Below are 25,766 nucleotides of genomic sequence, written 5' to 3'. Positions count from 1 at the left end.
TACTATTTTAAGTTACAGAATAAAAACATTAATATTTTAAATAAGTTCTGTGGGTTAATTTTTAGTAAAAAATTAACGTTAAATAATTTCCAAAACTATAAAAGATAAAAATACACTAAAAATAGCAAAAAAAATCAAATAATTTGATAAATACACCGCTCCTACCACCAACAGCTGTTCTGAACCGACCAGTACACTGTGCAGGGATCTTCCTCTTCATTTTTTTTATGCACACCACCGATTAAAACCAGTTGCTCCAGACTATCTTCATTATCGCAAACAGTTTGTCCAAAGAATTATACCAAGCCCAATTTTTGTCGTCAAGGTTCAACTCCCGATGGATTGACTAGTTGGTACATTTTGCTGTCCGTGAGATTCGGATCATACATCTCCAGCATCAAATTTCAAAAGCGTCAATACTTTGTCTTTCCACTGACTTACGATAATTTCAAATTTATTCGACGCAACTGGTCATCAATGAACAAATGTATAGATGGACGGCCATTAAAAATTTACGAGTATATTTTAACTATAATACAGTATTTTTACCAATAATATATTATTTTGTAATATATTATATTTATATAGGTTTAACTACGTATTTTCGCTGTAACCACTTTTAACATTGTCAGCCTTTTAGATTTCGTTAAACTGGTGGAAGAAATAATAATTTGTCATTTTAAATACTAATTGAAGCATAGGTTTATGTAAACAAATTGTTTTTCGTTGTGAATAGTGTCATGAAATCTGGAAACCAAATTTAGTGATTGCTATCTGCTCTTCACTTTAGTATTCCGATTTTATAGCAGTCATTTATAGACGGGATTAAATTGATTTTGAATTTCAAACTTTAGTCAACAGTTTATTTAATTTGTTTTGCATGTTTTTATTATTTTAAACGTGCCCTTAATTAAAATTGACATCCATTTAGGAACGGAAACTCTCCCTTATTGAATTTCACTGTCTTCTCACTTCCGAATGTCCCCAAAATGTTCACAGTTACGAAACCAATTTTGAAATATCCGTAAGGTGAAATTCATGTCTCAAAGTGATATTTTATACTTCTGGTGTCGTGTTTGTCATCGTAAAGTTATTGGCAGTTCCTTTTTTGGTGACACTCCCCATATCCAGGAATATGATACGAACATTGAATTAAAAACACACGTACCCTAGGAAAAAGCAGAGCAAACTATGAAAAAGACACATTTAATAAAAACTAAGCTCTTAAAATATTCCTATTGCCGGTACACCTATAGTGGTAATTTTTACAATTTGTTTAACGGCATAAGTGAAACGTAAGGTTTTTTTTTATGACATACTTTGGGTAATGGGCAAACGGCCCAGAACATTGCAACTGCATGATAGAAGGTTACCAGTAAAAAGTTTTAAGACATCATTATAATTTTTTTTCCACATCTAATGGAACATTTTCTTCTTCACTCCTTCCTAAGCCTTTATCTCTCCACTGCTGGATTTCCATATTCTACCATCCTTCTTTTATGTCATTTGATTTTATTGACTTATAATTTACTACATTGGTATACCACCACAGCGTATCTTGATCATCTTTATTTCATAAAAGTAAGATAGTTTCAAGTGCCAGGAACGACAAAAAATTCTAGTCTAAAAACGAATTTTTAATTAAATATTTCATCTGAACTATGTTGGGAATTAAATCTGAGACTTCGTCATTAGTACCTTTTAAAAATTCGAATACATATCAAAATGTTCAGTTTTTTGTTATTTTATTACAAGTATATAACGAATCAAATAAAGTTTGAGCTTCAAAATTTGTTTTTTGATGTGGGAAACATATTTTTACGGCATTTTTTCGTGATACTTAGAACGGCACTTCAAACGAAAAATTAAAATCTTTGCCATCGTTCAAAAGTTTTTGAGATGCATGGAAATTCATGCCAATGAAGATGCTCAAAAGTCTAGTTGCGCCAAAAAAGTTCACTAAAAAAATATATAAAATTAAATATTTGTTAGTCAAAATACATCTCATATACGAGTATGTCTCAAATATGAAAAAAGTAATATAAAATAATTCGTTCTCCCGTTTTGACGAAAACGGAACAAATCAATAATTTTTCTCTCAACTTTTTTTACTGCAACTGGGCTTAACTGATAAGATAAGTGTGCAAGTTAAAACACATTTGTTGTATTTAGGTACATATTTTGTGTGTTATTTTACTATAATTTCTATAATATTGTATTGGTAGATTCTAGATTCAAATCACGCTCTACAGTTGTTTATTTTATTTTCTAGCACAACTGTGCTATAAACTTATTCAGACCATTTGACAATAATTCTACATTATCTCTGAATAAAATATTTTGGATTTATTATACGAAATTCCACATTATCTCTGAATAGCACCAGTATCAAAATATTTTGGATTTATAATACGAAATTCTACATTATCTCTGAATAGCACCAGTATCAAAATATTTTGGATTTATAATAAGAACACAATAAAAATTTAAAAAAACTTAAACGTTATTTTATACCAATGGATCATAAGATGTTCAGCCTATGTGTTCATACGTGAATATTTGTGATACAAATTTTAATTTGTCTTAAACTCTTAAGAGTTTGATAGAATGATCCACGAAAACAAAATAACAAATACATTTTTGTGTGACTGATAAATATAAAAAAATTACGATATTTTTTTAGATTTTTGTCCACTTCCTTTTAAATTGTTTTTATTCAATGACATGACTGACTCGCGGAAAACGCGCTGAAAAGCTTTCACGTTATTTGTATTTTGATAACACTCGGAAAATACATTGCAATGTTTACCACAGGATTCGAGGGAGGAAATTATTTGGAAGGGTTGGCGTTATGGTCTCCAATGAATATGGGTTGTAAAGGTAATTTTAAAGGTTTTCAGATGATTAAGGGCACCGGGTATTTAAGAGTACTTATAAACAATTTTAATACTTTTGATAACTGTATTTACACATTTTTGTATTATCAGAGTTATTTACCAATCTTTTTAGTTTTATTTGAACATTAAAAATATCAACATAATAAATTGACGGAAGAAAAGTTTTCGAGCGCAAACTCTCAGATTCCCTTTTTTTCAAGTTCAAATAAATAAAATTTCAAGACTTAAATCATAGAAAATATTGTAAGAGGTAGTATATAGTGTAACCCAAATCATCCCTTATTCAATGTAAAAAAGTGTCATTTTATATCGTTTCGTAGAAATAAATCTCAAATGATTTTCCAATGTAGAATGAATACTGTTGTTTTTTTTTTTAATATCACAAGTCAACTATCTTGGTATCCTTATTGACGAGTCTTATTATTGTTCCACATATTAATTTAATAATAAATAAGGCTATTAAATTCTTAAGTTTTTAACTAAAACATTTTAATTAACTAAAATGATTTAAATAAAAATGATTGCATTAGATAGAAGTAATCTAGAACATAATTCCGTGATATTAGTCTCCCTTTTAAGTTTCACGTTTCAAGTTGCGGGCGATGTAGTTTTCATGATGCGATTTGAAATTTTCAAAATTGCAAAACATTTTCGTCTCTTTTTCCGCATCCTGTAGTGCATTGCTAAACCAAATGCAAAATTGATCATCTGTCGCATGGAGGTACGGTGACCAGTTTTACGCTTCAGGTTCCAGTCGAGGAAAAATTAATTTTGCAGTTAAAAAAACCTTAAAGATCAATATTTTACGTTCACCCTGGCAGGAGTCGAACCCTGGACCTCGATAATGTTAGATGAAAACTCGAACCACTACACACCGAAGCGGACTTACATCCACTTGATTTCTATTTCAAGACTTTTACGTGACATCCAGGGTTCTGGTTCTATTTCTTACACAGACCTGTATTTTTTGTCTGCCTTAATACGAAAAAAATATAAAGCTTCACAGCTAAAACAAAAAAAAAAATTATCAGTGATAACACAATATTTTTTTGTTGCTTAGTTTAATAGTAAATTTAAAAAAAGAGAAAAAAACAACTGAACTTACAAATTTTATACAGGAAACTATTATCCTTATACAAGAAAATAATGTATTTCAGTATACAAACTTGCTTAGTATCAAGTGATTAACATTTGGTTAGTAAAATACTCATTTCTTTGTTCCTTCAGGAATGTTTTATATTCAAAGTAATATTAAGTTTGGGAACTTGCAAAGTTAAAAATGCTAATTAATCCCAAAGTTTCGCAAGGATTTTTACTAAAAGCTTTAAACCCTTTCCTGCACGTTCATTTGCATTTCCATTAAGCTGCTAATGAAAGCTATAGACGATGTGAAACTATTACAAATTGCACCTCAGAATTGTGTTTTATAAAAATGAATGAATATTACAAATTTCAAAACGCTATTGTTTTCAAATTTATAAGATAATAAAAACCCTTAAAGTATTACTGAAACCAAAAAATAAATATTTTATGTATATAAAAAATTATAAAAAACTGAATCATGATACATATTCGTCTACTATTTTGTGTAAATTGAGGCAGATCTAATGAAATCGTTCAATTTAATACATATAACATTACTAAATTAGGACAATATCACATATCACGAGTACTGATAAAAATATATTAAATGGATTTAGAAAAATTGATTGTATTTTCAAAATCAATATGAATATTGTGGAAAAATGTTATCATACATAACTTTCAAAGAATAAATTATTGAAAAATATGTCTCTATCAAAACACAACATGTTTGGCCTTGATAATTGTGACGTCAAGATTTGTGTCGACGTTCTTTTAAATTTAAACAGCCACAAACAAAGTTCAAAATTTACCCGAATCGTGACGTACAAGAGGCGTGGCCAATGCAGTGGAACGTAGTAGCGGGAATTCAAATTATAAATTAAAAAATATTTTTTATGCTAATAAGTAGTTAAATTTTTTTTTATGCTTGACTGTATTTCATAGACTCTTATTTATTTAAAATTGTTTTAAAAAATATAAATTTCCTTATTTTACCTTTTCTATCTTATAGCGTGATAGGTTTACCGTGATAAATGTTCATTTAACGAGTTATAAATAAATGGGGGAAACGAACAAATAAATAAACACATCAATAAACAAATGGAATGTTGATAGGAATATTAACGTTGTGGTCCTGTGACTTGTGTAGTGGACTCAGGCATCAGGGGTCCGAGGTTTTGGTCTACGTAAACATTCTAATTGCTTTTATTATCTTTGTACATTCAAGTCGCTTAGTTTATTAACGTTAAAATTAATTTTGCTTTACTCATCTTTGAAAATATTCAAATTTTTTTTTTTTTTAGAAAAATAAATACTTGCGTTCTTATGATTTACCCAAATATTTAATTTTGAGGGCCATTTTCAACGATTTGTAAATAACTCACTATTAGAAAATGGGAATCGAGTTGGGGTACAGTGGGATTCAAACCACGGACCTTTGGTCCGTGAGTTCGAGACTAGCCACAGGACCACAACCCGATTGCTTTATGCATCTTCGAAAATACCCAAGTTGATTTAATTATGTTCAGGTTGCTTTACTTATCTATGAGTTACTTAATAATCTTCATTAATATTCAGGTTCCTTTACTTACAAAACATTTTAAATATTCATGTTGAATATTTGTATAATAGTGAACAAATATTCAACATGAATATTTATTCACTATTATATTCTTATTCACATTTTTATATTTTTGAAAGAAGTTTAACTGACGTTGATTTTCATCAGTGATCAATGAGAAAATACTATTATTTGAGTTAACAACGTTGAAATAAGCTGCCTAAAAAAAAGGTTTAAAATATTCTGATTTTGAATAATTTTAATTTTAATTTTTATAGTCAATAAAATACGTTTGTTATTACAATATTAATACAGTAAAAAAGCATACAGTATTTGTTCATATTTGTTCATATAAACTATTAAATAATATTTTGTCATCATCTCAGACAATTGTTTAAATCAATATTCAAATAAAAGTGTACTGATATTTTATTGTACATTACTTTATAATCATAAACATATATTATTTTGTTTTCTTAGCTTTGAAAATATAAAAAAAAAAAATTAGGAAGATCGATTTAAAAAAAAATAAAACCAGAAGAAATGGTTTTCAATATTTTAAAGAAGTAGAAAAATAGAGAAAAAAAATACAGTTTGCCCACCATATACCGCACACCGCATCTGAGGACATAAGTCTCTTTGGCCCAACTCATAAAAATACCGTAGTCCTGTGATCGGAGATAAGCCAAAATAAAATTAAGCGTTGACGGTTTGAAGGGAAAAAGAGAAAGGTAACCCTCCCTGAAGGGGAAGATTCCCATCACAATTGCCAAGTATAAAAAGAAAGCATTTAATTACATTTTTTTACATCCAATTGAGACATTCCTTCGGTTGAGAATAGACGGACGTCACTAATAATAGAGGAACACTTTCTTTTTAAGTGGTTATTTTCGGATTGTCGCTGGTCCTCCAGATCTAAAGGGGACAAGCCAGTAAGAACCGGGAGTGCATTCGTCGAGCATATCCTATATGCTCTAGTAAGAGCCAGGGGAGGCTGCATTTGTCCGCTTAAAATAATTCGCCTGAAATATTGCAACTCACATCGGTGTGCCCATCAGCCAGCTGCATAGTACACGATGCCTAGGAAAATGGATTTATAATAGACCGCTGAAGTTTCAAAAGACGACCCATAGCTGGCTCTGGCCAAGCGTGCAACTTTGTGGAAAGCCATCTTTCCCAAATTCACAGCTTTCCTATCATGGGAAGTATAAGACAAATTACTTTCAAGAATTACACCACGGTTCGAAACCGAATTTGAAGCTCGAATAAAAGTGCACAGGAATTCGATAGAAGGAGGATGCTCAAGATTGTCTATAAAAAAACCAATTAATAATATAAAAAAAACATCCCCTTGAATATGTTTGAAATATTAGGATAATTAAATTAAAATACAAGGGTGCTCATAAATGTAACCAACACAGGATAAAAAATAAAACCAAATATATCAAATAATTCATTTTATATCTACAAAACAAAAATCAAAAGTACTTAAAGAAAAGAAACGGTTAAAAAAAATGATAAAAATGTGGTTTACGAGAGGTTAAAACACTGAGTTTCTTAAATAAATGTTTTACGTAAATAATAAATCAGTATAGAAACGTTCTGTCTTCTTACCAATGTCGTAAAAAAAAAATTTCTTTTTTATGACGCGTTTTCAAGACAAGAACAAAAAAACATCAAATATTTACCATTTTGAAAAATTTGTAGTACTGTGAATTCATTTTACATAAGCTAATATGCATGTAATTACTTTTAAAATTATTTGTACGACTTAATGTCTTTAATAATTTATTTTATTTTACTTTAATGAGGATTTTTACAGCTATTACATGAAAAAATATCTAGAAATATATTCACAATACTAGAGCCAATTACAAAAATCCGCCGTCAATCTAATAATACATAATATATAAGAAAAAGAGTTAACGTAATTGTATGTGTGTGACGTTTGTATTCATGTGTGTGTATGTCAATGCGTATATGTGTGAATGAATGAGGGAGAGTGTGCATCTGCGTGTGTTAACGAATGAGGAAGAGGGTGCGTGTGTGTGGGTGCGTAAGTATATAAAAAATAAATAATTTAAAACTTGTAATGTCAAAGCAAATTATTCTACCAAATCCCAAAAGGAACACTCCCACACTACCGGAAGTCAAACTAAAGGATGGGTCATGGGGTCTACCACAAATTCTTAATTCGGGCAAAGAAATTTCAGGTTTCTGGGCCCCTAAATATTCAATATGTTACCCGAATATTACAAAACCCAAATTCTATTAAACAAATTTATAATAAATTAGTTCCTGGATTTAGGTAGAGAAAAATCGGAAAACTTACTTAAAAACATTCTAAAATAATAAATGGTACAAATATTGTATAACTTTATAATAAATTAACTAGTAGGTAGTCATGTTATTGTTTATTTTTGCATAAAAATGTCTGCCTTAAAACAGGTTGTACCTAGTTAGGCAGACTAGACATAATCCAGAGAAATCTATTACCTAAGTATGTATGTAGTAGATAAAAAAATATTATTTTTGTTAATAAACCATTATTAATATTATTATATTGAAAAGTGTACAAGAAAGAGCTTATAATACAAACAGATCTCAAAATTAATTTCTACTACACGTATACTGAAGCAGTTAGTTATTTGCTTAACAGTTTCACGAATCTTGTCCCCTAAAACTTTGAACCTCTTCATGAATATGTAAACTGATTTATCAAGCAACGTTTAAGTCAATCAATGTACATAATAGTTATCTTCGTTCTAGTTTCTTCTCGATTTGGTAACAAACAAGTTTCTATTTTGGAATTGGAATTTCATCATACGAAATAAACTATTCAAAAATAATACATCAGGTGTCCTAATGAATTTTTCAATATTTATTGCGAAATTCGATATTTATTTGTGAAAAAACCGTTGAATATTTCAATTTTAAAATTATCTATGACTTTGCGCCATCTTTCGAAGCATTTTAATTCCGTGCAAAATAAAAGATAGCCGCTTTAATGCGATAAAATCATCGTCCCATTGACATATGTCTTCAATTGTTCGAAAGTGTGCACTTGTCAAGGTGTTTTGCTCCGATCTGAAAAAGTTGTGGTCGGAAGTTGTATTTTACCAACGAAGGGACGTGTGGCCTGGAATTCGTTTCAGCAGCGACGTAGACGGCACGCCGGAGTCGAACATAGATGTTTGCATTTATGATTGCATAAAAATAAGGTAGAAATAAATATATTTTATTATAAAATACTAGAGCCAATTTCAAAAATTCTCCGATAGTCTAAACATACATACTTAACTAGCAGGCAACAGTCGGCAACAGTCAACAGGCTTTCGCCAACTGTTACATGCTAGAGAATTTCTCATATGATAGTTTATCTCATTATTCTCATTTGATAGTTTTATCGGCCCTACGGGCCTCAGTTTTCAGCTCTTCACGCCTCGGTTGATTGGGATTTCCGTCACCTAGAAGTATCGTCCCGTTGGACCAAACTTTTTTTTTGTTGTTCGTAGTAATCTTTTAATAAATGGATTGAAGAATATTCTCACAGTTTTAAAAAAATAAAATAATTTTCAGGTAAAAATTTTGTGATTAGATTGGCAAAATGTATTCTCATGGCTCATTAAAAAAATATATTGTTAAACATTATTTTGACTTTTATTTTATTGGTTATTTGGAAGAAATTTTACCACCAATATACGATTAACATTATATACAAAAAGTTAGATAAATATAAAATAATAGTTGAAGAAATATTATAATATCATGGTTATAAAAAAAATATATTGACGTAAATGTTAATACAAATAAAGAGAGACAATTATTATTCCGTTCCAATATTAAATTAAGGCAGACAAATATGACCCTTATTAAGCGTTAATACCACAATAATAAGACTCAAATTCCTGTGCGCGAGTCTAAGCGACAGACGCAATTAATCAATTTTAGAGTATTTATAATATAGATATATATAGAGAGATGTTTTATGTTTATATGTGTGCGACTTTTGTATTCATGCGTGTGTATGTGCATATGTTTGAATGTATGTGTGTGTGTGTGTGATGGGTGCGGTAGTTTAAAAAAAAACATTTAAAAACGTGTATTTATACCAAAGGGGTGGAATATAGGAAGGAGCTTTGTAATAGGTTCGATTATTTACAAAAAATGTTTATTTTTACCTACATTCGAAACCTTAAAAAAAAATTTAGTTAAGTAATGTTATGATGTACGTGTTAAAAATTTGGTAAATTGTATAATCTTATTCTGAAAAAAGTATTTTGTTTCAAAATAAAATTGGTTCATATTAAAAAAATAATCTGTAATGTGCAACGAGTCCCATATACTAAGGTAGGTAACTAAAAAATGCAGTGCATACGATGCAATATCCACATTAAACATGGTAGGAACATATAACAACAGAAAAACTTATTTTTTTACTGAAAGTGTTTTTGATAAAGGCCCATACTTTATTATTATCCTGGTCTAGAAATATGACCACATATCTGATTATTGTATGCAAATAAAATGGCTCAAAATTAGACAGCGGAGAGACTATCACTCCCTCTCCCTTCTGTTCAATGTACTTCATAGTCCTAACGCTTCTATATACCTGCGTGAAAAATTTCAACGCTTATCAGTTCATGGTTTACCTCTTTGTTCTAATTCTTAAAGCACTCTCTTAATAACCATCCAAAATTTCTCTTTCTTTTCTAACTCAAATGGTGTCCATGCCGCTCGACTGTGGAATCATCTCCCATCCACCATCAAAGATCATTATATTATCTTTGTTTAAATCACGTCTGAAGAAACGTCTCTTTTCTTTTCCTTAATCTCTCCCGCTTTTCTCTTTCCCCCTTTTCCCTTTTTGCATTGAGTAAAAGTATTGATTTAAGGTTATTTAAATACTAATATTTATTTCAATTTTTATATAACTTTACCTTTTTTATTTTTTTTTCTTTTGAATATGCTTTAACTTTAATTATAAAAATAATACTTTCATTTTATTGGTTGGTTGAAAGAAATTGCTATCTGGCAATGAGCCCGCCACTATACATTTAACATTTTGTACGAAAAGTTCAATAAATAGATAAAAAAATAAATAAAAATAAAACCTTCTATAAAATGCTCTTTATCACTGTTAAATGCGAGTTTGTTTATTTTAATATATCTGTAAGAGGTGAAATCTAGTACGTATTAAAAAAAAATAGACAAGCATATACTACTGTATCCTTCAAAAACGTAATAGATATTTAGTACAATACCCAGAAATCAAAAATTGGCAACGACTAAAAAAAATATATTCAAATTTTTATATTTCTTCATATATCAGTTAGTTTAATTAGAAATGTTTTGAGTATCTCTAAACATTTTTACATAGGCTGAATTTCACCCCTAGGGAGTTATTTAATTATTTTTTTTGCAACAGAGAGAGAAATTATATTCAAGAAAGGTTTTTTTTATCGTGTGGGTGACATTCATCCTGCTGAACCAATTCACTTACTAGGCAAGGCCTAAAAACAATTTAAATTATAATACTCCCTTTCCAAACATGTTTTCCCTCTCTGTTGCAACAAATTTAGATCTAAGTAACTCCCTAGTGAGGAAATCCAGCATATTTACAAACATTTGGACATACTCAAAACATCATCATTCCCTTTCGTCCCTAATAGTGCATAGAGCACTGCATTGATATACCAATCGTAGCGTATCTTGATCATTTTTATTACATGAAGGTAACATGATCAGTCTTACGCTTCATACCTGAGTCCGAGTTCAGTCCAGGGACTTTGAAATATTCTGGTGAGAAAACACCCTTTTAAATAAATATGTCATATCAACCATGCCGGAAATTGAACCCGAGATCTGTCGCATAGTAGGCAAATACACTGACCATTACACCACAAAGCCGAAAAAACATTGTTGAAATAATATTTGTCTTTAAAAAAGGAATACGTGGGGCTTGCCAGTACTGCAAAAACATTTTTTCTTGGAAATTACGACAGCACTTTAAAGAATTTCACGTGAAGAAACGAAAAAATATATACGGTAGAATTTCAAACCATATTTTTCTTATAATTTCTTTGAGTATGGCTGTAAGTAAAAAATAATGTTGGATAAGTTAAGTCTGAGAGCTCTCAAAGTTTAGTAGGTAATGAAATACCACCCTTAATAAGATTATACTTGTACATGCACCCGTATAAGCGTCTTAAATTTTAATGTATTTATCTTCGTAATATTATTTAGCTTAACATCAAGCCAAACAGATAGTAAATGAATGTATTATTGTTAAAACACTCTTACTACATAAAAGTGTTGGGAAATCAATAAAAACTGTCCATTGGAAAAAAATAATAAGACTACAAATTTTATTAATGGGTCAGTTCGATGCACAATATGTACAACTATAAGTGGAAAAATATCACAAATGCATATTATTTTTAAAATATACATGAATATTTATATTTGATAGGTAAAGTGTGTTTTTACAATCCGCTGCACGGAGGATATTTTTACAGTCAAGGCTTTAGGCTTCTATAAATACATTCATACATAATTTTGATTGAATTTTTTTTTCACAATCATTTGTCCTTAACTTAAACATTTAGCACCTAGTAAAGATCTTAAAAGTCTTATTCGTCTACTGTATCACCATTTTTGCTGGCCAATTCAAGATTTCTTCCCATTTTTTTCCCTTTCTTCATCAGTAACAAACTTTACGCACATCATAGTAAGTAAATTGGCCATTTTCTTAGTCAATGTTTTGAGTATGTCCATTTAATTTTATATTCTAAGCTCAATTTATTAGTCAATTTAAAAGTAAGTTCTCAAAAATTATCTAAATCTCTGTTGTAATATATGTATTTCAAATATTAAGGACCGGGTTGTTGTCCCGTGGCTAGTATTGTGGACTCACAAACATTTGTTTGTAAACAGACTGGATTTCTTCCCTAGGGATAAGAAAAACATTCGTTATTCGTTGCAGCAGAGGGGGCATTTAAAAAAAAGGGAATATGGAAATAGACTAGACTTCTACATTCCTTCTGAAAAAGGTTTTCCCTCTCCGTTGTAAGAAATTTATTTTTGCTTAGTGTTTAAATATAGTTTTCTGTGTTCAGTGGACAAAGGATTTAAAATATGAGGAATATGTTTAACAAAAAATGAGTTTTTAATGGTACCATCGATAAATTCATACGTTTGTTAATGGAACGTGGAGATGTTGAAACTTTTTTTCTTCTGAAAATCTCTGTAGAGTGCAGTTTTTTTGCAGTCCTAAGGGACTAAAACAAGTTAAGACTTGCTTTTGTAAGCAACTTTTAAATCAATGATGTCTAATTCATTTTCTTAGTGGACTGTGAAAAAAATACTTATGAAATCCGGCTTAACGTATTAGATTTTATACTTTTTGATGATTTTTTTTATACCATATATGTTAATAAAAAGAAAATCAAATCATTGTAGCCATTTTTGTCTTGCTCTTGATGGAAAAAGAACCAAATGTTTTTTCCAGTTCGATTCTCGATGGGAATACAAGAATTAAACAATGTGACTTTTACTACGTGTGGGTATTCTGTGAATTTTACACAATGTGTAAAGTGGCCACTTAAACCAGTCAATTACAGATCATCCTGTAAATGACAAATTTCCATTTTTACTTCTCAAAAATGTTTTTTTTCTCTGTTCTCATAAATTTAGACTATTAACTAATTGAAAAAAGTTTCGCTTTCGGTGTCGGCCAAAACTAGCACAGTAACCAAAATTTGATTTCGATTGCGTCTGAAAATCTTGTTTCGGTCAGTTACTACTAACCACACGAGACAAAATATAAGTTTACATTATTATTAGAATGAAAAAATATATATATTAGCGTTCTTATAACTAACCCAACTATTTCATCCCTTGGACCTCTGATCCGTGAGTCCACAATAGTGTTGTCTTTATCATGTAACATGTATATGCATGTATATGTATATGTATATATATAACATGTATATGTTTTTAACATGTATATGCATGTTAAAATTTAAAGCCACGACTGGATTTAAATTTTAACATGCATATACAAGCTAAACTGGTTGAAAAAATGATTAATGAATTAAAATAAAACATATTGTTGTCATCTATAAAACATCATTCTAAATTGGTTTAAAAATATATTGAGTTGCGGTAATTGGGGTGCCGCGTATTTTTTAAGTTGCAATTTAATCATAATTTCTTTATCTGCATTCTGTGGTTTATATGGCACTGCATTAGTATAAAAATTGAAACGTATATTGATTATTTAATACATAATGGCAAGGTGATCCGTCTTGATCACCGACCACGAAATATGACTGTAAAAATCACTCTTTTAAATATTTACGGTACATACGATTCTTAGAGTTATAAACAGAAGTTAATTAAAGCACGATCAGTCTCAAAGTTGTCGTGAAAGTAACATTTATCTTTTTTTTTTCTAAATGAATTTATCATTGAATGTCAAAAATAAAACTTTTTAACTTCAAAATATAGACATTTAAAATTTTGATATCACATTTTTTATCCTGCATGTAAAAGTTGAGATGCCAATTTAAAATTGATTTGAAAATGATTATTTTTTTTAGATAATAAATAATTTTTTTGACGAAAATCGTGTGGTTGAATCTGTCGATAGATTTCTGGTGAAAATGGAAGGGCGCCAATGGAAACACGATTCCGACTTCAAATATTTGTCCTTGGAAGTTTGCCAGGAAGCAATAAAGGTGACACGTGTGCTTTTCAGAAATACACATTTCTGGAAGCTATTACCAAAACCTCTTTACGCACAAGAAGTGAAAATACTCCATACAAACTGCGCACCACTTAAAGTACTTTAAAAAGACGTATCCTGTAAATATGTGCAGAGATAAACAAGAAAATTTTCAACAGTGGATTGACTTGTTTAATTAAATAAAGAGCAAAAGAGTACAGATCACAAATTTATAATTTTACAATTTTACAAAAGAGCTGTCAAAATTAGTATTTAAATAGACTAAGGCAAGTTTATTTAAAAACAGTTTAATGATTTAAGTAAAACAATACCTTTCTGGTACCTGAAAAATGCTATCACAATATGAAAATAGTATTTACCTAATCACCCAGATTAAAAAATAATAAATTGCATTCGTATATACTATTTGTTGCAATCAGATTGTCATATTAGCTGGCATACATATTGGCTAGCAATTTTACAAAACAAACAAACACTTCCCCAACACATGAACTTTTTATTCAAATAATAGAGCAGCTTTTTCGAAAAAAATGTATAAAAAACAAACGTAGCCCTAAAAAAGAACAATTGGAATTTTAAACTGCCGTAAATACCAAACACGTGATTTTGCGTTTGTTTGAATTCCATATTTGACTACCCGTTAGCCATTGCTCGCAATGAATCAAAAGGCGGGTGCGTTCGAGAATTCCCGATCCCCGAGCGCCACTCGATCCGAGCGAATGATCTCCTCCCTGACATTGAGTTGGGTCCATCCCGTGGGAGTTTAATTGTGACCACATAGTTTTTTAATTAAGCAATCCTGATTAGAAACGAACATGCTAGAACAAGGCAAATATGGGACCGCTCCGTGACTCCTGATGGCGTGTTCTTGAAACACACAGATGTAATGTAGAAACAAATCGGGATACGCCGGTACTGGAAAGGCCGAGAAGCTTAGAGTTTTAAACGAATTGAGATAAAAAAAGTGAAAATCTTTTTAAAATAGCCCGTAATGGAGTACGTAAACCCTTTTATATCCAAATAAATCGTTGCAAATAAATCACAAGTCTTTTGTAAAATAATTATGTAAGCAAAACAATGAAATTACGTTCTTTATAATGAAGTATTACAAAATATTAACAACGTTTTATTATTTCTCATAAAATACTATTCTCAAAAATTATTTAAATCTCTGTTTTAATATATGTATTTCAAATATTAAGGACCGGGTTGTTGTCCCGTGGCTAGTATTGTGGACTCACAAATTAGAGGGCCAAGGTTCAAACCCTTCTCTACCACAACTTGATTCTCATTTTTTAATAGTGAGCAATCAATAACTCTTTGGAAATAGCCCCTAAAATAAAAATATCTGGGTAAATCATGAGAAGGCAAATACTTATTTTCCATCAAAAAAACTTTATCTTTCTTAACCATAATTTATGGTTTAAAACGAACTACCTAGTTGAGGATTTACCAGGGTCACTGGCTTGGAAAATAACGGACTTGTAATAAGTAGAACAAAAACGAAGTACATGCCGTGTATTTTCAATGATAATACTGACCCCGATAAATATATATATTAAGAACACACCTATTCCAAAAGTCTAACAGTTCAAATACTTTGGATTTATAATAACGTTAGATGATTTTTTTCTTTCTTCTCCTTCATTCCCTTTTTTTTTACCCCCTCCTATAATCATATTGAATTGTAGAAATTTAATTCTTCTTCTTCTTTTTATCGTTCCTCTCCCGATGGAGGTTGGATATCATCGTAGCAATTCTCACTTTGTTGGCAGCTGCCTTGAACAATGACTGAGTGCTGAGTGCTGCAATGGAACCAGTCACACAAGTTCTTTAGCCAAAAAATGCACCGTCTTCCTGCACTGCGTCTTCTTTCAATCCTTCCCTGTGGAATGACTTTTAAAATGTTATATTTTTCGCCTCTTATCACTTGCCCAAAGTACACAAGTTTTCTGTTCTTTATGGTCTTCAGTACCTCTTTATTTTTTTCCATCAGTCGGAGAACGTCATCGTTTCGGACTCTGTCTACCCAAGAGATTTAATATCCTCCTGTAGCATCTCATTCTAAAGACTTCGATTTTTTTTTAAGTGCGTTGGGTGAGTGTCCTCGTTTCGACGCCGTGTCGTAAAAAAGTACTGAGAAAATGTAACATCGTACAATTCGGAGGTCTAAATTATAGTCTGTAATGCAAGGAAGGTCACTCATCTTGAAAAAGTCATCCAGTCTCGCGCCATCTCCATTCTGACTCTGATATCTTGTGAGTGATCCCATTTATCATTAAGCCAGTATCCTAAATATTTATATTGATGGACTTGCTCAATAATTTGCGTTCCAAGTTTTAAAATCATTGGGAAAGTTTGAGGTTTTTTTCGAATAACCGTACATTTAGTCTTGGAAATATTTATTTCTAGCCCTTTATTCCAACTAGCTGTACGAACTTTGTCCAATAATAGCCGCAGGCTTTCCACACTATCTGATAAAAATACAGTATCATCTGCGTATCGGATTTACTTTTTATTTGTACACTATGTGTTCTTTTTTGTTATCTGTGTTTATTTCATTAAAGATAAATATTCCTCTCTAAGTATAACGATGTTGGGCAGTAGTTGTTTTTGATTTAGGAATTAAGATATTACCACCTGTTCTAGGTCGCGTACACTTACGTTTAGAGACCTAGAAATACTACTATTTATTTTATATTTATGTATTTAAACCAAAATATTCTTTTTATTTAGCAATTTTATATCTAAAACCTTAATTTTTTTAAATAATTAAACAGTGAGAAAAGTAGACGGTTTTTTCAAAATAACTTTTATAATTAATTTTTGTATTTTCATGCACTACTTATAATATTAATGTATAACTTATTCTCTCAATTCGAACGGTTTGGGAAGGTAGATAGAAATTTCTTAAATCAATATGAGTTTAAAAGTAAATAAATTAAAAACCGATTTCAATGAAAAATAAGTTTTTCAAGTGTTTACGATAAAAAGTATGAAATAAACAATTAAATAAATGATATATATAATGATATATTTTTTCCTAATTCAATATTCCTGACTGGACGCGTTTGAATAAGAAAAATGATCTTTCCTATTGCATAGTATTATAACGAGATAGAATTCACCCGTTTTAAGGTGAAATATTTCATTTTTAGAGCCTTCTATCAAATCAGTTTGGGATTTGCGAAGTCAAACACAAAATCGCGTTACTCCATCAAATTTACATTAGGTGCGCTACGTTAGATTCCCGCGTGGAGTCATTTCATATTAATTTACTTCATGTTCTATGTTTCCGTGCAAACGTTCCACTATTTGCATGATGGCTTACAATTAACTTGCCTGATTAGACAGGTAGGTTTACGTTATAATGTTAGTAGTAAGTAGGATACGGCCTGCTAACTATACAAACTGCTGAATGGGGAAATTTCACGTATCAACTATCAACGTTTCTATTCTGACATATTATTTACGTAAAACATTCATTTAAGAAACTCGGTTTTATTTGAACACATTTTTATTATTTTCTTTATAACCTTTTCTTTTGTTTCTTTCTTATTTTTACTAACGTTTAAAGATCTTAATTTTAACAGGTACTTTAAATTTGGAATTTTTGTTTATTGGATAAAAAATTGAAATTATTTATTTATTTGGTGCAATTAAATATATTTTTGACGTCTATTTTCTTAATATTTTTTTAAATACCAAATTATCTAAAACAAAATAATAAATATTAATTATATTATACGTGTACAAAATTTTGACTGTACTCTTTTACTTTTATTTTAATTTTAATAGGTAAATATGACATACTACAAATACCAATAAAATATATGAAATGGATTCAGAATATTTATTGTATTTTCAAAATCAATATGAATTTTGTGGAGAAATGTTTTCATCCATAACTTTTAAAACAAATTAAAAAAAAATGTCACACAAAAACCCGACATGTTTGACTTTGACAAGTGTGACGTCAAGATTCGTGACAATGTTCTATTTAAATTTAAACAGTCATAAAAAAAGTTTTAAATTTAATCTAATCGTGACGTACACGTGAATTCTAATTTATAAATCAAAATATATTTTTTATGAAACAAATGAGTAGCAAAATATTTTTTTTTACTTGGCAGTATTTCATGGACCCTTTATTATATAAAATTGTAAAAACAAATCGTGAAATTTCCCTATTATTATTATTTACGGTTTTGTGACTTACGGGGTAGGAATTAAAGAAGAAAAAAAAGCCTTTTACCATTTAAATATTTTTCCGAGAAAATACGTTTTAAATAAAATGTTTGGAATACGCCCGCCGGCAAAACAAAATTACCAACCGTAACATGATATTTTTTCATAGAAATCTTTGCAGAAAAAAGAAAGTATTAGACGGTGAAACGTTACGTTTTAAAATCAGTTATAGCCAGAGTTAAACCATTTGAATTAACCCCTAGGCAAAGTTACTTTACTTCAGGGTTAAGTTATAATGTCTGTCGGTTTGTTTGATGATTCAATAAAAGTTTAACAAAATATAATGTAAATATTTATGTTAGAATATTACAATTACCATTTAACCCCTACCTGTATCTGATGGCGCATAGGGCACTGGGGAAAACCAAATTCAGCGTAGGGTTGCCAGATGTCCGGTTTCAGACTGACAAGTGACAACTCTCAGATCGCGAAAATCTTCGTACCTAAATCGGTCAAAAACTTTCTTACTAACGAAAGTTCATGCAACTACTCACATTTGGCTTGATAAAAGATTCATTAATCTATTCCCTTGTTTAATGATTTTGTGGAAATAATATTTAGCGTGAAATTAATGGACACGCGAAAGAAATTATCTCGCCATAAATACTGTGTTAAAACATGGATTACAATATTTTTTTAAATATATAAATGTGCTAGTTGTACACAATTAATAAACGCTATTTCAGAGATCTCAAGCAGCAAACAATAAGTAAGTTTTGTATGTCAATATCAAACTAAACTAAATATATATATATATATATATATAGGCTGAGTTAAGCATTATCGACAAAATTAAGAAAGGTCTTTTGCGATGGTTCGGTCATGTGGAGCGAATGAATGATGAAAGAACGGCTAAAAAGATTTATGATGCGAATGTGTCTGGTTGTAGAAGTCGAGGAAGGCCGAGAAAGACATGGCATGATCAAGTACAACAAATTCTTGAAAGTGGTCATGTGAAAAGTCGGAATAATCGACGTGCGTGCATGAGAAGATGTATGAATGTGAAGGAAGCAAAGGAAGTGTGCCAGGACAGAGTGGTGTGGCGTTATATCCTCTCTGCCTACCCCTCTGGGGAAATGGCGTGATGGTTAGTTAGTTAGTTAGTTATATATATATATATATATAATGTTATGTGTTTTAATTATCAACGCTATTAATGTTTTGTCATTTTAAAATTACTCCGCCCGTGTGACATCACAAGTTCTCGTCGGTAAATTCTCTTTATTCGTGAGTAAGCTTCCCAAAAATTGGAAATTATTACAACACTATTATTGGTTGATTCGAAAGAACTTGTGACGTAGTTCGAAGTAGTCCGTTTTTATTGAAATAAATTTTATAATTTTTCTCAAACATTTTTGAGAAACTACGCGATGCTATTAAATATTCTAATTTTACTTCGCGTAAGGAAACATTTTGGTATTAAATTTCCCATTTTCCAATTCAAGTTAAAAGCAACGTCATCGAATGCTTTGTAATACATGACCTACATAATGTGTTTGTATATAACTTCGTTAATTAGCGCTATCAAGCTGATTGTAATTATTGTGATGCATTTTTTTAAATCAAGTTTTTTTTTTAAAAACACACTGTGATAAATAAATTGAAGTCGTATTTTTTTATGGTACGGAGTATAACGAATCATTTTCTTGGTCTATGGTTTTTGGCGTAACCTGAAACAAAACTGGTTGAAAATAGGGGCTGCCATCAGATGCTGCCCAGGAATTTGTAAATCCATGGAACCGGATAAAGATTGAGTTTGTTTGAATCAGTATCTCAACCATTGGAAATCATCTTTTTGACATAACGCCAATTAGACTTGTGTCCATAATGGTTTCTTTTTTACCTCAATTATATTTTTTTAAATATTTTCTGACGCCATCGCCATGTGGAAATGAGGTGATCCATAACGCTTTTTCTTATATAAAAACGACGAAATGGCTATTTCATTAATTTTTGGCTTGGCAAACATGTAAAAAAACATAGCTAAAATATATCGACGCTGGCGCCATTTTGAATTTTAGATTAAAACAAATAATCTGCTGTCAGAAAAAATGTGGATAAACTCAAAACTGACGTTACGCTTTTATCAAAATTCACTTCTTCTATCACATTGAGATGCAAATTTTTTTATGTTTTTGCTACAAAATTGTTTTTTATTTTATTTCACATTTTATATCGTGGTTTAAATCCAAAATCCCTCACGCTTGCGCAAACACGCGCAAGAGATTTCACATCTAACGTTTTCATCAAATCAATTTGTTTTTAATGTTTAGAAATTTAGAATAAAATCTAATTCAGCAAAAATCAATCCACCGTAATTTTACCGTATTGTGTGGATTTGTACGACTGGTGTGAAATCGGATTATAGTTACAAACGTATTTACCCGAAAGCATGAAGGAGGAAGTTTAGTGGGTGGCGATGCGTGAGCTGGTTCTCGGCAGTAGGTATATAAAATTTTGCAAATGTCACAGCGCAAATGGATGCAAGGAAATGGAGTGAATGGACTGACCTTTTTAGTTGATTTCCTTGTTTTCTCCAAACTTAGCTGAGGCGGCGATAAGGCGGAGCGAGCGGCGAAACTTTCAATCGAACATGCACTTCGATTGCGGTCAAATCGGACACTGACCCCAGGTGGCAAAATCATCAACTCAATAGTTATTAGAACTATAAAGGTGCAAAAGGGACAGGATTCAAGTGGGCGAGAGAAAAGGAGACAGGCATAGGAATTTATTTACGCTGTGACACATTTTCAATCGGCCTAACCATGCCCCCCAGCTTGACAGAACGCAGTCCTTTCAAAAAAAACAACAACAAAAAAAACTGTATGTTTATATACGCGATAAGGAAAGAAAAAAAACAAACTATAAATTACATATAAACATATCATGGAATATCTTTTCCATTTTTAGATTAACACCTGATTAGGCAGGTGATAGAGCGTTTGAGCGACGAAAGGACGCATTCAAATAATCCTAACTATGTTGTAATGACAACAAGCTAAATTAACATAAAGAGCGAAAACTAACTAAATTTTTAAATTAATTATAAGTAAGTGGACTGTATTTTTAATGTTTTATTGATTAGGCAAAGGGCAAACCTTTACGACAGGACGCCTATATATGCCTGTTTTTGTTCGGACATTTACTACTCTAACTACACCGTCACTTCCAGGAAAAATGTCTTCGATTATCCCAAGCGGCCAAATGAATGGTGGACTATTATCTGATTTAAGTAGAACTACAGTGCCTTTCCGAATGGAATCTGAGTCTGTGTTCCATTTTTGACGCGCTTGAAGAGTATTTAGATACTCTATTTTCCATCTTTTCCAAAACGATTGAACTAAATGATCGACATATCGTTTTCGATGTAAGAGATTTATTTCCTTAGGGAAAGTGTTTTCAGCGGGTAATGACTTGAGAGGAGTCAGCGTAAGAAAGTGCGCTGGGGTTAAAGCCAAAGGTTCCGAAGGATCGGAACTTAAACAAGAAAGCGGTCTTGAATTTAAAATTGATTCAATTTGTGCAAGTACTGTCGACATTTCTTCAAATGTAAGTAGTTGTTTTCCGACCACCCTATTGAGATGGAGTTTGACACATCGGACGTTACTCTCCCAAATTCCTCCAAAGTGAGGGGCGGACGGTGGATTGAATTTCCAATCTATCTGATTTTCTCGTAATTCTGTCGCGAATTTATTATTAAAGTCCCGAGACTCCAGTAGAGTGTAGACAGAATCGAGATGAGACTTTGCTCCTATGAAATTGGTTCCACAGTCAGAATACATAACCTTTACTGGTCCACGTCGCGATAAAAATCGTTTGAATGCGTTTATAAACGACTCCGTGCTTAGATCGGAGGCTAGTTCAATATGAACTGCCTTAGTGATTAGACATACAAACAAGCATAAGTATGATTTTACACTGCGTACACCTCTTTTCCTCCAAGGTACGATACTTAAAGGACCGGCGTAGTCTACCCCGCAATGGGAAAAGGCCTTGGCCTCATTTACTCGACAGGCGGGTAAGTCTGCCATTAGCGGAAATTGCGATTTTGGATTTGACTTAAAACAAATATTACATAATTGCACACGTTTGCGTACTATGTTACGCGCTGATAAAATCCAATAATTTTGTCGTAAAAGCGATATAAGTAATTGCGGGCCTGTGTGTAGGTATTTACGATGATAATAATCAATCAGAAGATCGACAATGTGACCTCGACTAGGTAAAATAATCGGATGCCGGCTATCGTAGGGCAAGTCTGATTTTCCCAGCCTACCACCTACTCTTATCAATCCATTCGTATCGATAAAAGCATTTAATTTGCGGAAAGCGGGCGACCATTTTCTACTTCCTAGTGCCTTTTTGATTTCTTCCGAGAAATGCAAATACTGAAAATCTTTGATAATAGCAATTTCCGCGAATTGCATATGAGAAATTTCAAATTCGGCGGGTAATTTTTTAATAAAGCGAAATATATAAATTACGATTCTAAGTAATTTAGGCCATGAAGAAATGCGCGAAGCGAGCGAACATAATAATGTTTGTTTAGGTAGATTAGCGGAAAACGTCATCACTTTAGTTTTCATTTCGGGCGGATTTTCAACTGTACTTGGATCGAACTCATTTACCGGCCATTCTTCTACCGGTAAGCGTGCAAAGCTAGGACCTTTGAACCAAAGCGGATGGTCAATTAATTGAGCAGGAGTCAGGCCCCGAGATAAACAATCTGCGGGATTGTCTTTTCCAGATATATGGTAAAACTTACATGGAGCTATATTATCTTGGATTATAGTAACCCGATTTGCAATAAATGTCTGCCAACGAGACGGATGCGAGTGGACCCAGGACAGAGCTACGGTACTGTCGGAAAACGCATAAACATGATTAATTTTGCAGCGGGGTGCGTATGTATCGATAACTACACGCATTAATTTTGACAAAATTAAAATTCCAGATAACTCCAGCCTCGCTAACGATATATTACGACATGGAGCAACTCTAGATTTTGCGCAAACTAAACTTATTCGGATCTGATTGTCTGAGGGGTTGTAAGCGTGAATGTAAACTACAGCACCGTATGCCTTTTCACTGGCGTCTGCGAATCCTACAACGGAGATAATAGAGTCCTGTGTAACGCCTACATGTCGTGACAATTGAATATTTTGAAGGAGCGGAAGTTCAGATTCAAAGTTTTCCCATATGGAAATTATGTTTTCAGGAGGACTATCATCCCAGTCAACTCTGTTTTCCCAAAGGTATTTCATAATTAATTTAGACATAAGAGTCACCGGCGCAACAAAACCCATCAAATCCCAAAAACGAGCGATCGTGGATAAAATATTTCTTTTTGTGCATTTGCGAGTTTTGTTGTTGACGCTGAAGGTGAAAACATCACTAGCGGGTAGCCATTGTAACCCCAGAATTTTACAATAGTCTTCTGAGCTGAATTCCACCGTTTCAGAAATGCGATAAGCTTGAGGTATGCTTTTCATCACTTGTGGCGAATTACTAGAGAATTTCACCAATTCGAAACCCCCAAAAAGAAATAACCTAATCAGTTGATTTGAGAGTTCGATAGCCTCGCTCTCATTTAGACAGCTCGTAGCTAAGTCGTCCATATACAAATCTCTCTCCGCGACTTGGGCTGCGAGAGGAGCGCGTTCCCGCTCATCTCGAGCCAGCTGACGAATCGTGCGCATGGCGAGATATGGCCTGCACCTTAGACCAAACGGGACGCGTGTCATTTCGTATAATTGAAGCGGTGCATTTACATCGAAGCGATATAATATTCTCTGGTAACATCGATGATTTTTGTCGACTAATATTTGCGAATACATTTTACGGATGTCCGCGCTCAAAGCTATCGGAAACAAACGAAAGTGTAAAATGATTTGAAATAAATCATTCTGTAAATTTTTTCCGGTATGCAAAATATCATTTAATGATTTTCCGGACGTGGTACACATGCTAGCGTCCATTACAGCGCGAACCTTCGTCGTTGTTTTATCTTCGCGTACCACTGCGTGATGTGGTGCTACATATTGAATACTAGAGCGTGTTTTCAAATTTAGCTCTATAGGTGTTAAATAATCTTCCCTTAAATATTCTTTAAAGATTTTATCGTATTCCATTTTTATAGATGGATTAGATAAAAGCTTGCGTTCTAAAGAATAGAATCTCCTTTCGGCTAACTTGAGCGAATCGCCAAGGAGACTCGATTCGGATTTAAAGGGTAATACAACTGTGTACCGACCGGTTTCGTCGCGGGTAGTTGTATTCTTATAAATTTGTTCGCATTCCAATTCGTCAATTGTTTGCGTGGACGCGTTCGGAACATCTTCTAATTCGAAAAATCGATTCATGCGATTTTCGAATGATTCAGTTACCGTAAAATATGCGCGATTGTTATCTATTGCGGTGTGTATGGGAGCCTGTCCCATAATCAAAAAGCCGAATAAAGTTTCTAAAGCTACCGGTTCACCTAAAGCGCGCGAAATGGTTTTATTGCATAAAACCCGTGTAAATAAATCTGCCCCGATAATCAAGTCGATTTTTGCAGGTTTGTCAAAATATTCATCTGCGAGGCGAATATTTTTTAAGTACTCGAAATCTGCGATATTTACGTTAGTGTAAGGTATCTCTTCTGTTATTTGTTTGACAACAATAGGCGAAATTTTAAATTTCACCGATTCGTCTATTCGAGACTGAATAATCAGCGAAGTAATGCCTTCAATAGGATTGACTACGTCACCAATACCGGAAACGAATTTGTTTTGTGAAGTACTTACTTTTAGTTTTAGTAACTCACAACAACCTGTGGTTATTATGTCTCTCTGCGAAGCGCTATCGAATAAAGCCCTAATCGTGTGCTTTTTCCCGAACGCGTCAATGACGTCACAACATGCGGTTCCTAATAATACGGTTGATTCATTCATGCCTCGAGAGCCTACGGCACACAGTGCGACCGCTCTTGATGCATTTGAGTTATTGTCCGGCGATGTTCCGGCATTTTCACTAATTTGCGTATTGTTAAAACTATTTCGTGATATCACACAGTTCGAATCCGCGGAAGAGTTAGCGTTATTTGTGTCAAAATGCAGACTTGTATGATGAGCGCGAGAGCAAATCTTGCACCTGCTCTTTGATTTACAGTTCAAAATGACGTGCATCTGACTCAAACAATTAATACATAATTTCTTGAGTTTTACAAAGTTATAGCGTTCACGCG

At 32.1% G+C, this 25,766-nt stretch overlaps 1 protein-coding gene across 1 annotated transcript; it reads right to left on the bottom strand.

Moving 5' to 3' along the window:
- Nucleotides 1-15,985: 15,985 nt before the first annotated feature.
- On the bottom strand, nt 15,986-24,282 carry LOC148283171 (uncharacterized). Its single transcript, XM_088223924.1, has 3 exons — nt 23,148-24,282; nt 22,146-22,289; nt 15,986-16,095 (listed from the first exon to the last, which is right to left on the bottom strand). Exons 1-3 carry the CDS (start codon nt 24,280-24,282, stop codon nt 15,986-15,988), a joined length of 1,389 nt encoding a protein of 462 aa, XP_088080050.1.
- Between the last annotated feature and the right edge of the window lie 1,484 nt (nt 24,283-25,766).

The sequence above is a fragment of the Micrasema longulum genome, unplaced genomic scaffold, assembly GCF_059751315.1.
Source record: "Micrasema longulum isolate JH-2025_06_02 unplaced genomic scaffold, ASM5975131v1 h1tg000256l, whole genome shotgun sequence".
NCBI classification, from domain to species: Eukaryota; Metazoa; Arthropoda; class Insecta; order Trichoptera; family Brachycentridae; genus Micrasema; species Micrasema longulum.
The sequence above is the reverse complement of the archived record's forward strand: the minus strand, read 5'-3'. Positions and strand labels throughout refer to the sequence as shown.